The sequence below is a fragment of the Anas acuta genome, chromosome 27, assembly GCF_963932015.1.
Source record: "Anas acuta chromosome 27, bAnaAcu1.1, whole genome shotgun sequence".
Lineage (NCBI taxonomy): Eukaryota > Metazoa > Chordata > Aves > Anseriformes > Anatidae > Anas > Anas acuta.
The window spans coordinates 4,583,142-4,597,200 of NC_089005.1; the positions used below are offsets into that span (position 1 = coordinate 4,583,142).

Genomic DNA, 14,059 nt, shown 5'->3' on the forward strand with positions numbered 1-14,059 from the left:
GCTCTGATGCTATTTACCAGAGTCTCTCATATTCTGACTGTCCAAACAGGCTTTTGGGGAAGGCTTTTTGTAGTTTTAGCAGCCAGGAAGCCTGAAATGAGCCACTGACTGAAAGGCAAGCAGCTGACTGAGCACGGTCCCCCGCAGGCTCTCTGCGCCCCCAGGCACCGGCTGCCACGTGCAAAGCTTGCTCGGGGCCCCCCTTTGTCCAAGATGCGTTTATTTGCTCATCTGACTTGCAGCAGAGCATGAGGACTATCCCGAGGCTTAGGGGCAGGACACGAGCTCACTGTGCTGCTCCCACGTCCATGGGGCAGACGCCTGGGGCTGGGTGCCCTGACTGGGAGCAGGGCTGGTGAGCAGGGGCGAGGCAAGGAGCATTCGGTGACCAGTCCAGAGATCGGCTCAGCAGGACGCAGCGAACCCCCAAATTCTTGTGGGAACGAGGAGGAGGCCTTTTCCCAGCAGGAGCCACGCTTTTTTTCATTTTTTTCACGGCGCTGCCACACGGAGCTTCGTCGGCAGCCGTGGGAGCAGCCAGCGGCGGAGGTCCCGCCGGGTGGGTGGCACGGCCGCCCTCGTGACAGGGACACAAAGGCAGATTGTTTTCCCCAGCTCGGAACAAGACCACACCAGTTATTTCAAAGGAAATGATGAATTGGACACGTAAGCACGGCTACAATTAAGGAACAAGCCAGCGCTGGTGCTACCACGAGCTACGGCAGAGCAGGGGCACGGCTCACCTCTAACTGCACGGACACTCCAGCTCGATCTGGTTTCAGAAATTAACTGCCTGGTGTTTCAGGAGGTGACACAGCACCGGCAGGGCCTTCTGCTCTCGCCTACCTCCACACACCACGCTCAACTCCCCCTCCAGACCAACCACGGCAGCTCACAGCCACGACAGCTGCAGCCGTGCAGTGGCACCGGTGCAGGACCGGAGGCACATTCCTCAACAAGGGTTAGAAAAAAAAAGGCCAAGAGCAACCACCTCCCAGCACCGCCATTTCAGAGACTGAGGAGCGGAGGGAATGCAGAAGAGATTGAGGATTTGGGGTTCAAATTGCTGCTCGGAAGTCGCTGCCTCCAGCCCACACCGTGCACTGCTTGATTTATCGCAGCAGCCACCTGCTTGCTGAGCCAGCAGGCGACGCATGGCGCTTAGAAACCACTCGCCCGGGGTTCAAAGCCAGCAGGGCAGTCACCTCCCACAATCCCGGCCAGAAGGCACGGTGCAGGTCCTCACAAACAAGCCCTGGCTGCACCGTGCCCAAGAAAAGCAGAGCAATGCCCCAGCAGGACTTGGGTGCGGAGGAGAGCCGGGCTGGGGCACCTTCTTTGGGCCATCAGGGCGCAGGCTGGGCACACCTTTGGACTTAAACCTGTGGCCCAGTACCTTGGGTTTTTCCGATACCTGAGCAGGATCCTGACCTGCAGCGAGTGCTTCTTTACAGCAGCAGGTGACATGGGCATGGCAGAGCTAAGGTCACCTCCACTGCGGCTGGGTTTGGGAACTTCCCACCGCAGTCCCCAGCGAAGCCCACTCTGGGCAAACCGGACTGCAACCAAAGGTGAAAGAACGACAGGCACAGAGACACAGCTCCGCGCCCTCCCGAGTAAAACATTGGCCATGGCATTTGTGCACACGCTGCTCCTTCAGCCAGCGGATGTTTCCTTTCTGCTCAGAACTTGCTTCTCCCGAGACGTTGATTTTGGCAGCGTTGGTCTGAGCTTCAGTCCGGTGGCGCCGCAGCCTTCTCCCACTTTGCAGATTGCAAGGAAACGTTTCCTGAGCTTCTATTTTGGGACCTGAGATCTGTCACTTGAGCCACGGGAAGCAGGACGGCCGTCCCACGCTACTTCTGAGCGAGGCAGGAGGCGGAAGCAAAGCGCAGCGCGGCGCTCACACCCCAGCCCCGGCGTGGGAACGGGGCCCCCTCCCGCAGCTCCTGGCTGGCAGCACTGCTACAGAACTGCTCTGATCGGGGGACAATGGCTTTAATCTTCCTATTGTCTAAGAGCCATCAGCTGAGCATCTGCCCCAGCAGGTCAGCAGATGTTAAAAGCCCGGGGTGCACACACACAACCCGTGTGCCATGCATCCAGCACGAAGCCACCAGGGGCAGGGGTGCCCGAGCTGCTGGGGGGGCTGCAAAGGGCGAACTGCACACGGCGAGCTCCTTACCTGGTATGCCCTGATGAGAGATTGCACTGCGAGGTGGTCTTCCACCAGTTTGTCTACGTTGGGCTGTGCTTGAACCAGGAACTGTGCTTGTGACAGTGCAGAAAGGCTGGTGCTCAGTGGGGGGGGGCTTTGGTAAGCGGTGCCTGGAGCAGCTCCGGCGTTGGCGTTGCGGAAGAAGATGTCCCATGACTAGGAAAAAAGAGAGGCAGCGGGTTCAGCACACACAATGCAGCCACCCTACAGGACAGGACAGTCACAGGAGCCTCAGCTCAGTGGCACAGCAGCCTTCAGAGACCAGCTGCAGGCTTGCGACAGGGGGGGGCCAAGCTCACCCCAGCTGCACCCAAACAGCACGGAGCCCGCAGGCACCTCTGCAGCCTTGCTAGGGAGAAAACACTGAGTGTTAACGAGGTGCAGGACCAGAGGGGAAAGTCTGCTGTGCTGCATGTCGTTTGTACAGAACCCACACAAGATGGTGCTGCTTTGCTTGGATTTTTAGAGACAAGTGACAAAAAGCACAGGTGCGACTGCATTTTTACAAGAAAGGATTAAAGCTGGGGCTGGGCTCACCAACGGCACTGCCCTGAGGAGCTCACGAACCTTTGGGAGCCCCGGCTGGGCACCGACCTCCAGCGAGGCAGCTGTGGAGCTGCAGCCTCCGACACAGAGCAGCTCAGCCCCAGCTTTTACCGCCCCCTCTCCACCTCTCCCCATCCTTCCAGCAACCAAAGGCGACGTGGGGTGGTGGTGCCCTGGCCCCGCGTGCCCGCACCAGGTCAGCTGGAGCCACCGCCAGACCTGCTGCTGGTTGTGGTTTCAGCCCAGCATCTCCAGGCACACAGCACCAGGACTGGGAAAATCAGCCGGTCCCTGGGTCTGTCGGGCAGCGGCGTTTGGAAAAATCACCCCCCAGAAGCACAGGTCGGCCCCGTGCTGGAGGCGTCAGGCTCTGCACGGAGGACACGATGCCAGCAGAGGAAGCGCTAGGGAATTAACTAACGCTGCCTCTTCCTATTTTTGGACAAAACACAACTGCACGGGCAGGGTCATGGATTTAGCTGGAAGCCTGGTTTCTGTTGCAGCAGAAACCACCGTGGAGAATAATGCTGGCCCCAGGACAGCCTCCTCAGCAGTGACACACGGAGCTTGCTCACCGTGCGCTCCGAAATGAAGCCGTGGTGAGGTGGGACGGGCAGGGAGCTGCACACCACGGCTGCGACCGAAGCACCGATGAGGGTGGGTAAGCCAGGTCAAAAACAGCCTTCAGTGCAGCTTCAGTGCCAGTTTGGGGCAGAAAAGGAGCTTTTTCACCCTGCTACCAGGGTGACTGGGCACTCGAGCCGCAGCCTAACCTTTGCAGGGAGCACCAGCTCCCGGCTCCGGCCGTCACATGCCCGGGAGCTATTTCCAGCCGCTGCGACTCGCGCGGACGCCCCAGCACGTGGCTGCACAAGGTGAGTAAATTTAGAAGCAGGTCACGCTGACGGAACATAAATAAAAACTGGAAAAAATTTGGCGCCGGGGCTGGTATGCATCTAACTGATTTCCCCCAAAGGAAAAGGGAAAAAAAAAACATAAAGAAAAGCAAACACTGCGAACACCTGACCGCGCTCCGATTGTTTTCTGCTGAAGGAAATTACAATGAGAAAAGAGAGAGGCTGCCTCCTGCTCCATCCTTCCTCCCGGCCCCTCCAGCCATAAACACAGGCCACGGAAGGAGCGACCAAAGCTCCCGAGGCTCACCAAAGAGGAGCCGGCCTCCATGGCCCTGCCCCGGGCTCAAAGGGAAGGCGGCGGGTGGCCCTGCGGCGCTCAGCCTCCTGCGGGGAGGCCGTGTCCTCCCGTGGCCCCGTCCGGAGCCGCTGCCTCCGGTTTGGGCTGCATAGGGCCGAGGCGCTGCAGGGCGGACAGGAATCGGCCTCGCCGCTGCTTTCCAGGCCATTAAACAGCCTCCAGACAAAGCTGGGCGAGGGAAAGGGAGCATCTGCTAGCAGCGAGGGGGGGAAGAGAGGCTGGGAAAGGTTTCTGCCTGCAGTCGAGCCAGGTTGGGCGCAGGCAGAAGGTGTCTGGAGCTCGCTTCTCCAAGCACGGTGGTTTGCCAGGCCACATGGCCCTGCCATCCAGGTGTGTAAGGAACCATGCAGTGAAGCACGGAGACCCTCGCTTCATCCCAGAGTTAAAGCCAGCCTGGGACAGCCTCCTGCATGGCTGCTGGCCCTGTATGCATCCCAAAATCAGCATCGGTAACACTGCAGCAGGGGCACGGCCGCCTGGTGGGCAGCCAGGAGCTCAGTGGGCAATGGGGGCAATGGGAAGAAGAAGGGACACCAGGCAGTGGTGCCCATCCGCACCGCCGAAACCGAGCATCCCACTCGCCTTCCTCACGGCCACTTTCCCCCGGGAAGCACCAACATTCCCTGCGTGACCCCATGGGTTCTCAGAGCCGTGACCCCTCGGGGCCGCTCCCTGCTCCGTGCAGGGCGCCCAGGTCCGGCCGTGAGCTCCCCGAGCAGGGTGCGGCACCAGCTGAGTCAGCTCGGGTACTTTCACCCAGCGCTTTATTGCCCCACGTAATTACAGAGGATTTCAGGCTACTTTACTGCGGGCTGTGCCCCCAGCGAAGGTTGCAGCCTCGATACGCGCCATAAACCCATCACCTTGTAGGTTTCTAACGTGGTTTCAAGCTCGGTGTTTTTCAAGGAAGATGCAAATACGCACGTGTCCCCCTGGGCACGGCTCACCTCGGGGCTGCTCGGGGCTGGGATTGCTCTGGAGGAGCTCAAACCCCGCACGGGAGCAGCCCAACGCCAGCGCTATCAGGGCTCGTATCGCAGCGAGGACTTTGGCTGAACTGCTGGCCCAAGGTGCCCGCGGTGATAAAGCCGAGGGCTGCCTGCCCCTGACCTCCTGCTCGCCCTCCTCGTGCCGCAGCTGCTCTCCGCACTCCTCCTCTCCCTCCTCGAGGCTCGTACACCCAAAAAGCTCGGCTGCTGCTGGACCTTCCCATGGCTGTGGCTTTGGCCAACCCATCACCAAGAGATCCCAGTGCTGGGCACAGCATGTCCCTGGGCACAGCGTGTCCCTGGGCACAGCGTGTCCCCGGGCACATGGAGCCGGCCCCGAACACAGTTCGCCAAGCAAAACCCAGCTCATCCCAACTCCACCGGGTCTGGCTCACTGGATTTCAGCGGAGGCACAGCACACACGTCTCAGGACACTCCATTCCCATCCCTGGCCACGTCCTTGCTGCTTCTGTTGTAGACCTCGGGTGACAGACCCGCACCTCCTGGTCTACGAGGCAGCACTGGCTGCTCTGGCAATAGCCCTGCATGGCTGGAGAAGCTACGAGCTCCTTCAGAGCAACAGGAAGGGAAGAGGAGGAGCTGGAATCACTCCCTGGAGCCACAGACACCCCAAAAGCTCTACCAGATGGCTCCGGGTTGCACCGGAGGCTTCGCCACCAAGGCGGATCTGCTGCTGACGTCCCCATCCCGACTGACGCCACGAACAAAAACCTTGCTTCAGCCGCTCGAGGAAGCCTCAAGAAAACAGAAGTTGGTCTTCTTGGGTGTGACTTCGCCTGCCTGGCTGCTTGCTGGGAGAACAAGGCAGCAGCACGAGGCACCCGCCAGGGATGCCATGGGGAGCGTCCACGGAGGGCAAAGGAGCTTGTGAATGCTCCAGAGCAGCCTCCTGGAAGCACAACAACAGCCCACCTCCTACAAAGGGCAAGGAGGAAGGCAAGGACAAGAGACCTCCCTGGCTTGACAATGGCCTTTTGGGTGTTCTTGAGAGCAAAAAAAGCAGTACACTGGCTCTGGAAACATGGCCAAACACCCACCAAGGATGAGAAGAACCTTCAGGGCGTGCAGAGACGCAGTCAGCAAGACGCAGGCTCGGGTAGAACTGAAAGTGGCCAACCACATGAAGAACAAGGAAAGGGTTCTTCAGACACGTGCACGGCAAGCAGAAGCATGGGGACAAAGCAGAGGCTCTGTCCCCATGAGCACCCCCACCACGGCTGCCGGTGACGGGCTGGGGGGCGGCATCGCGTGGGGAGCCGGGCAGGAGAACTGGAGGAGGTGATGGAGACACGCGCCCGGTGCCACACAGCACGAGGAGAGCGGAGCACACAGGGATCGAAGGGCACAACCTGCCCTAGGAGGATACAGGGAAGGAGTTAGGTCTCTGCACCACAGGCTTGGGGTCCCCGTCACAGCACCCGGGATGCAAAGGGCAGCTGCAAGGACAAGGAGAGCCACGGAGAAGACAAGGAGCAGCGGGTACAAGTTGCACTGAGCGAGGTTTTGTCTCACTAGAGGCAATTTTTCACAGGGGAACCAACGGCTGGCACAGCCTCCCCAGGGACACGGCACCATCCCCACCAAGATGCGATGGCACAGGGTGCCAGACAGCCTCGTCCCTGCCCAATGTGTGGGGGCTTGCGATCCCCTGGGGCGCTCACAGCTGAAGATTTACGACGAAACAACGATGTCTCCAACTCCCAAGTGAGACTCCCAGCAAATGCAGGCAGCCCAGACTTATTTGGGAGCACAAGCACGGTGAACACAGCCAAAGGGCCGGGTTAGTTGACCTAATGCAGCTCAAGGTATAAATCGAGACAGAATGAAATAAGAAATCCCTATTAAAGGCTGCTTGATGGGGAAAGCCGTACCCCATAAGGTCACCAGCTCAGCCTGAACACGGGGCTGCTCTCCAGGACGGCTGCAGCTTAACGCAGACACACCGGGGGCCGCTCGCTGTCACCGTGGGTCCCCAGCCCCCCTGCCCCAAGCCCACGGCTTGCTGGGGGTCACGGGGAGCAGCCACGGGAGCCAAGCACCAGGCTGAAAATACCAGGAAGGCTCCCACCAGCTGCTAGAAGCGATTTCATTTCCTCTGTCCTCTCCTCCTTTCCCAGCTCAGCTTCGTTTGCTCCTTGCGCTCCGGCAAAGCTCTCTAACAGGAAGCTGGAGTTCAGCTGAAGGACAGAAAGAGGGGGAAAAAAAGCCTGAACCACGTCTTTTTACATAAGCCTTCCTTACACTAAAGCCACATTTGAATGTGTTTTGCAATCTCGGCTACCGGACGCTGCTGGAGGAAGTGAACTCATCTCGCCCGGGTGCCCGGAGGCACGGCGGCACCGTCACGGCAGGTTTCTGGTGACCCAAGCGCAGAAATCCCGGCTCTTCCCCGGCCTCCGGCCGTGCCCCCGGCAGCCCCACCGAGAGCAGCAGGCGTGGGGAAACTCACGGCCGGTTTCTGCTGTCAGCAGATAAGCTGCAGGCGCTGTTGCAGCAGCTTGGTGTTTTTTGGAAACCCCACCCTCGGGTGGCTCCTCTCCCGGAGGCCCTGGTGGGTTCGCGACCCCTCCGGTTGGCGTGCCCAGGGTCAGAAGCACGGAGCCGCGGGGTGGTGGGGGCTGGGGGCACCTCCGGGCCCCTCTGGTGCCACCCAGCTCCAGCAGGGCCACCCAGAGCCCTGCACCACGTCCAGCCGGGTGCGAAGGCTCCAGGAGGAGGCTCCGGCACCTCCCTGGGGACCTGTGCCAGGGCTCCGGCACCCACCCGGCATGGCTGGGCTTCGTGCTGCTCAGGGGGAGCCTCAGGGCTCCAGTTTGTGCGCCCATGTCCATCTGTCAGATGGATACGGGGCCGGCAGCAGGTCCTGAGCTGTTTTTGTGCCCTGCAGAGGGCACCGGGCAGGTACCCGGGGCAGGATGGTGCTGCAGGGGCCGCACTCGGAGCTGCTGCCCCCGTGCCAAAGCTGAGCCAGCAGGCCCAGGGAGCCCGCTCTGCCCACGCCTCTGTGAGGAAACACACAACAGGGACGGGTCCTTCCTCCCCGCCTGACACACCGGGGTTTTTTGGCCCTAAAGAGCAGGGCACAATGCCCTGGGCCTTACGGTTCTAGCATCAGTGAGGTTTTGGGCAGCCTCTGCTATGAAGGCAGAGCCAGCCGTGAGAAGCAAAACAAATCTTTGCTCACCTTGGTGGCTGAAGAGGGGAACTCCAGCACCAAGGTACGACTTAAAACACACAAAAAAAAAAACAACCAATCTTTGCTTGCCTCTGAGACCGTAGGGCACATTGCTGCTGGCATCCCAAGCCAGACCAGCAACGACATCCCCCCATCCTCCTCACCCTCGGTATTCCTAACCTGTGAGACAGGGCCTGCAGCCTGGCCAAGAGCACTCGCGGCTGGCCAAGGACGCGGCGGTGCCCGCCACCAGGAGGGGCACGTCCAGCCCCCCCTTATTTAAGTGTCACACTGCAGCTTCTATCCCATCTCCCACCTCTGGAGCACCAGGCTGCAGCACGTAAGGGACAGGAGCGCTCCCTTAGCAGCTTCCAAGTCCCTGTTTGACAAGTGGCACCACCCAAAGCAACCCTTTTTGTGCTTTCCGAGCCCGTATCGCTTGGCTCAGCCACCCACGTACCTAGAAGGAAGCATAAAGTGAACTTTGGCCGTGAAAACCTGGCTTGGAGCCTACCTTGAGGGCTGTACAGCAGCAATTAGCCTCCCGGCTGTGTGCTCTGCGTGCACGAGATCAGTGCCCCTGACACGACACGTAAAGCACCTCGAAGCACGTTGTGCTCTCCCTCAGAACATGCAAGAAACCCTCTTAAAAATTCGGTGGCTCATGTCGAAACTTAGTCACTGCGGCAACATTTCCCTTGTGAAACAGAGAGGGGGAACAACGCCGCCGGGTTTCGGAGAGCCCCACAGCACGCAGCGGGTGCTGTGCTCCAGCAGGACGGGCAGCGAGCCCTGCAGCCACACGCACGGACACGTGGCCGTGAAATACAGCCCTGAACGTGTGACAGGGACGGACGGCGCGTGCAGAAATCTAGGTTGGTTTTTCAGGCTTGCATTTGGGAGCAGCTGGGGGGGAATCCCTCCGGCCCCGCAGCCCCCAGCCTTTCTGCAGGAGCCTGCCCTAACACCCCAGTGCTCAAAGCAAACAGCAAAAAGGAAACCGGCCCAGACGTACAGAACACCCTCTCCTCCCTCCCCAGCTCAGGATAAACCCTCCCGATAAAGCACCAGAGCTGGAAAACACAAAGCATCGGGAGCTCGGCCAAGGTGGTCCCCGGGAGCAGCCGTTCCTTGCGTCCACTCGTGATCCAGGGCACAGAAACTCCACGCCGGCCGCACGCAGAGGCACGGGGTGCTCGCTCCTGAAGGCAGAAGCCTCTCGCTGCTCTTGCTCGGGGCCCTGCTGCCGTTGGTGTCCGGTGGGGGCACATCCACGACCGTCCGGCTGGGGCTGAAATCCTCCTGGGGCCGCTGGCACTTACCTGACCTCACGGCTCCCACAGACACACAGAGCGAAGCGAAGGCAGACTCCTGGCAGGGTTGCTCCTTACCTTATGTACACTTTTGGGGTTTTCCAGCCACGCATAGTACATTTCCTCCACATAGTTTGAACTAGTCCCGCTCAAAAAGGGCTCGGCAGCCACCGGTGCGCTGTAGCACCTGATCCGCTGAAACGTCCTGGGTGCTGCCAGCCTGTGTTGGGAAATTGTCTTAACAGTCTGAGAGGCCGTCAACGGCCTCAGCTTTGCTGCACAAGTCCTTAAGTTAAACATTTTTGTCCCGTAGCCTCGCACGAGTTCCTGTTGGAAGAGAAACCAAACAGAGTTTTAGAAATTGTACAAGACAGCGCGGCTCCGACCCCCCCCTCGCCCCGCCAGCCAGCGGGAGCAGGGGCTAATGCCAGAGAAATCAATTTGCCCTGGTGGCCCCCGGCAAGCACCCAGCCTGCAGAGCCGAGCTCGGGATTGGGTTTGTTTCCGATTCCTTCCACGCCCCACACAGCTGAGGTCCGGGTCCTGCGGCGCAGAAGTGGCTCCAGCACCTCGGGGGCGGCTGGGGGAAGGGATGGGTTTGGTTTTAGGAGCTCACTGTCACGGGGCGCAGCAGTGCTCGGCTCCCAAGGCCCCAGAAGCGCAGCGGGAGAAGCAGTACGGGGTTGGGATTGCCAGCTGAGCCCATGAAAGCGGCGCCCCATTTGCAAAGCCTCCGTTCTCTGCTTTTCATTGGGAAATTGAAATTTGGAGGACAAACACCTCCCAGTCAGGCACCGAAGCCACCCCCCTGCCCAGAGGGGTGCTGGGGACGTTTTATTTCCCAGCTGGGTTTGAGTACTGGAAGCCACATCTCCCTCCAGCCCCACAAGCTCCCCTACAGTGACCTCTCCAGCCCCGCAGGAGTGCAGCAAAGCAGCTCTCGTTGTGCAAAGCCCGCAGCGGCTTCTCCTCCGCTCCCTTCCCTGTTCAGCAGCTGGACCGGGGCAGCTCTCCCAGACCCATTTTTGCTGCATTACTCACCCGGCACCCGCTCTGCTTTTGGCCTCGGCCGGGCTGCAGCGCGGCAAGGCACGCACCGAGCTGTCACCGTCCCAGCCGCGAGTGGCCGCGGCCAAAGCGGGCGTGCGCGAGTCCGCAGGGCGAACCGAGCTGCCGCTGTAAAACACTGCTGATAACGCAGCCCCAGGGAAAGTGCTGGAACAGGACGGCCTCAGGGAGCTTTGCCCTGCCCTGTGCCACCCCTCGAGGCCGGGCTGGAGGCGTCCCCGCGTCCTGCAGCCACCGCTCGGTCCCAGGAGAGCAAAGTTTGGCGGCATGAGGCGTCCTAACCAGCGCTCTGCCAGCCCTGCTGCCAAAATTTGGGGTGTTGGACCTAGTTCTAGCTACTCAGCACCGCGGCAGCTAAGCTTCCCCCCTCGAAACGCAAGATGTGGGGTGATGCAACGTTAAGAGCAGCAGCAGCAGCAGCAGCAGCGTCCTGACCCATTTGAGGCTGATTGCTGCACCCGGCTGGGACAACGCTTCCAGGCGGGGAATGCCAGCACGCAGCATTCCTGGCCCTTTATTCACTGCAGGCGCTAATTAAGGGCAGAAATTGGGAGTTAGGAGGGAGTTACTCCGGGGGCAGAAGCGCGTCCCTTCCCCTCCGTTTCTCACCCCCCCCAGCACCCAGGCAGGGCCCTGAGCCCCACGCCGGGTGTCCGGCTCCAAGCGGGCAGACACAGCAGGGCGCACGCGCGGCACCACCACCGTGGGGTGTTTTTTTGGCTGGCGATTCTCCTTCCTCGCATTTAAGCCGCCAAATTATTTCGAGATACTTCGGAGAGGCGGCCGAGCTGCCCGCCGGCGCACACGTGGGGGGGAAAAAAGCTTTGGGACAAAAGCGTCAGCGCTGGTGTCCAGTTTCAGGCCCGCCACCCAGCAGCGGCTCGGTGACCTCTGGGGAGAGCACGGGTGGTAATGGCAGAGCTCAGCCCGGCCTAGTGGGACCCCACCTGCCACAGAACGCGGTTAATGGGAATTGGGAAATGCCTTTTTTTTTTTTTCCCCTCCTTCCTTAGAACCAAACCCACCAGCGAGAGGCCAGGAAGGAATTCAAGGTTTGATTGCAGGGCAGCCAGGCAGCCGCTCCCCGCGCCCTGCCCAGCCTAGGGGAAGAACTCGAGGGAGAGGCAAAAGGTGCTGAGCACAGCGCTACGGCACGGCGTGGGGCACGTGGAGCCGCCCGGCACCGCACATGCCAGCCCCAGGGGCTCCGGGGGGACCGGGGCTGGGGGGCGCTGGGCTTGGGGACCCCGGGGCTGGGGGGGGCCCAGGGCTGGGGGCTCTGGGGCTGGGGGCTCTGGGCTTGGGGTCCCCGGGGCTGGGGGCTCTGGGCCCGTGGGTGCCAGGCCCGGGGAGCTCGGAGCCCCTGGGCCTGCGTGGCCTGGGGTCACCAGAGGTCACCAGGGGTCACCAAAGGTCACCGGGGGTCACTGGGGGTCACCAGGGATCCTCGCTGCCCCCACGTGCGGCCGCGCTGGCGCCGAGTCCCCGCCCCCTTCCCCCTCCCCCCCAATCAGCGCCCTCCCCCCCTCCCGCGCTCCCGCCCATTGGCCGCGCAAACTGCCCATCCCCCTCCATGCCCCGCCCCCTCCCTCCCCTGACCCCGCCCCCCTCCCGCGCAGGCCCCGCCCCCGGCCCCGCCCCGAGGCGCCCGGGCGGCGGCGCCAAGGACACCGGGGAGCGCCCGCGGCCCCCCCCCCGGCCCCGCCGCCGCCGCCGCGCCCCTCCCCCGCCCATCCCCGCCCCGCTCCGCCCTGCCCCGGCCCCGCCGCCGCCCCCCGGCCCGGCCCGGCCCGGCCCCGCCGCCCCCCGCCCAGCCCCGTACCTGCCGGCCCGCCCGTCCGCCCCGCTCGCGGCCCCGGCTCTGACAGCGGCCCCCAACCGCCGACTGCCGCCCCGCGCCGCTGACGTCACCGCGTAGCCACGCCCCCCCTCCCCGAGGCCACGCCCACGCCGCGCGCCGCCCAGGCGCGGCCCCCACCCTCGCTGCGCATGCGCGGCTCCCCGGGAGGAGTCGCGGGGTCACGTGGGGGGAGAGGGGACCTGGGGGGGCGGGGGGGGCGGGGGGGGCGTGGGGACACTGAGGGGGGGGGACACCGGGCATGGGGACACCGAAAGTGGTGTGGGGACAGCCGTGGGGCATCAGCATGGTCACGGACATCCAGCGTGGGGACACTGGGGTGGGGACATCAGCATGGAGTGGGGACATCGGCATGGGGATGGTGGTGTGGGGACATCAACATGGGGACACTGGGGTGGGGACATCAGCATGGTGTGGGGACATCAGCATAGGGACATTGGTGTGGGGACATTGGCATGGGGACACTGGCAGTGGTGTGGCAACCAGCATGGGGACACTGGGGTGGGGACATCGGCATGGTGTGGGAATGCCGTCCTTGGGGACACCCGGCATCATGTGGGGACATCCGCTGTGGTGTGGGGACGCTGGCCATGGGGACACCAAACATGGTGCAGGGACGTCCACTGTGGTGGTGGGACATCCACCAAGGTGTGGGGACACCTGACATGGTGTGGGGACACCCATCATGGTGTGGGGACATCAGCCATGGGGACACTGGCTGTGGTGTGTGACATCCAGCATGGGGACATTGGTGCAGGGACATCCATCATGGTGTGGGAATGCCATCCTTGGGGACAGCCGGCATCATGTGGGGACATCTGCTGTGGTGTGGGGACATCCACCGTGGTGCAGGGACACCTGACATGGTGTGGGGACACCCCACATGGTGCAGGGACATCCACTGTGGTGTTGGGACATCCACCAAGGTGTGGGGACACCCATCATGGTGTGGGGACACCCATCATTGTGTGGGGACATCCAGCATGGTGTGGGGACATTGTGGGGACATGGGCCATGGGGACACCTGATATGACATGGGGACACCCATCACAGTGCACAGACATCCGTCGTGGGGACATCAGCTATGGTGTGGGGGATATATGGGATATATGCCACGGGGACATCTGCCCACGGGGGGCTTCTGACATCATCTGGGGACACCCACCATGGAGACACCTGGCATGGGGACACCTTGACCCAGGGCACCTGGTGGCACGGGGGGGCCGTGGGGCCATGGTCACAGCCCTGAGTCACGGTCCCACGGGCGGCGGCGCTGTTCTGGGAACTGAAACGGTCCCAGGAAAACACCAGGGCCACGCACGGCCCCGGCCCGGCCACCGTGGCGCAACCGCATGGAGCCAACCGGCTGGGGGACATCCTGCAGGCACACACAGCGGGGACAGGGACGGGGTCACGGCAGTGGGGAGACGCCTGGGCTGCGGCGAGAAGCGTCCCCAAGGAATTGGTGTCCCCAGAGGCAGCGTCCCCAAGGGGGTGGCATCTGAGGTGGATGGGGCTGATGTCCCCGTGGGTGCGCTGTGCTCCCTGCCCTCCCAGGGGGCTGGGGGCTGCACGGGGCGGTGGAGGGGACCCGTGGGGTCCCTGCGGCTGCTGGCAGCTGGCAGGAAGTTGTGGGTCCGGGTGGGGAAATCGTCG

At 62.3% G+C, this 14,059-nt stretch overlaps 1 protein-coding gene across 5 annotated transcripts in view; it reads right to left on the minus strand.

The window, feature by feature from the left end:
• Positions 1–12,512, minus strand: part of OGDH (oxoglutarate dehydrogenase) — a 33,433-nt gene extending 20,921 nt beyond the window's left edge. For 4 of the 5 annotated variants that reach the window (XM_068662527.1, XM_068662524.1, XM_068662528.1 and 1 more), the window contains exons 1-3: positions 12,368–12,512; positions 9,556–9,804; positions 2,186–2,374 (exon numbers count right to left, since the gene is read on the minus strand). In XM_068662527.1, the coding sequence (XP_068518628.1) occupies positions 2,186–2,374; positions 9,556–9,777 (411 nt within the window). In that variant the 5' untranslated portion in view covers positions 9,778–9,804; positions 12,368–12,512. Of the gene's footprint in view, positions 1–2,185; positions 2,375–9,555; positions 9,805–10,518; positions 10,665–12,367 lie in introns of those variants that run through there. The other variant, XM_068662525.1, reaches the window with a different exon arrangement.
• Positions 12,513–14,059: the final 1,547 nt, after the last annotated feature.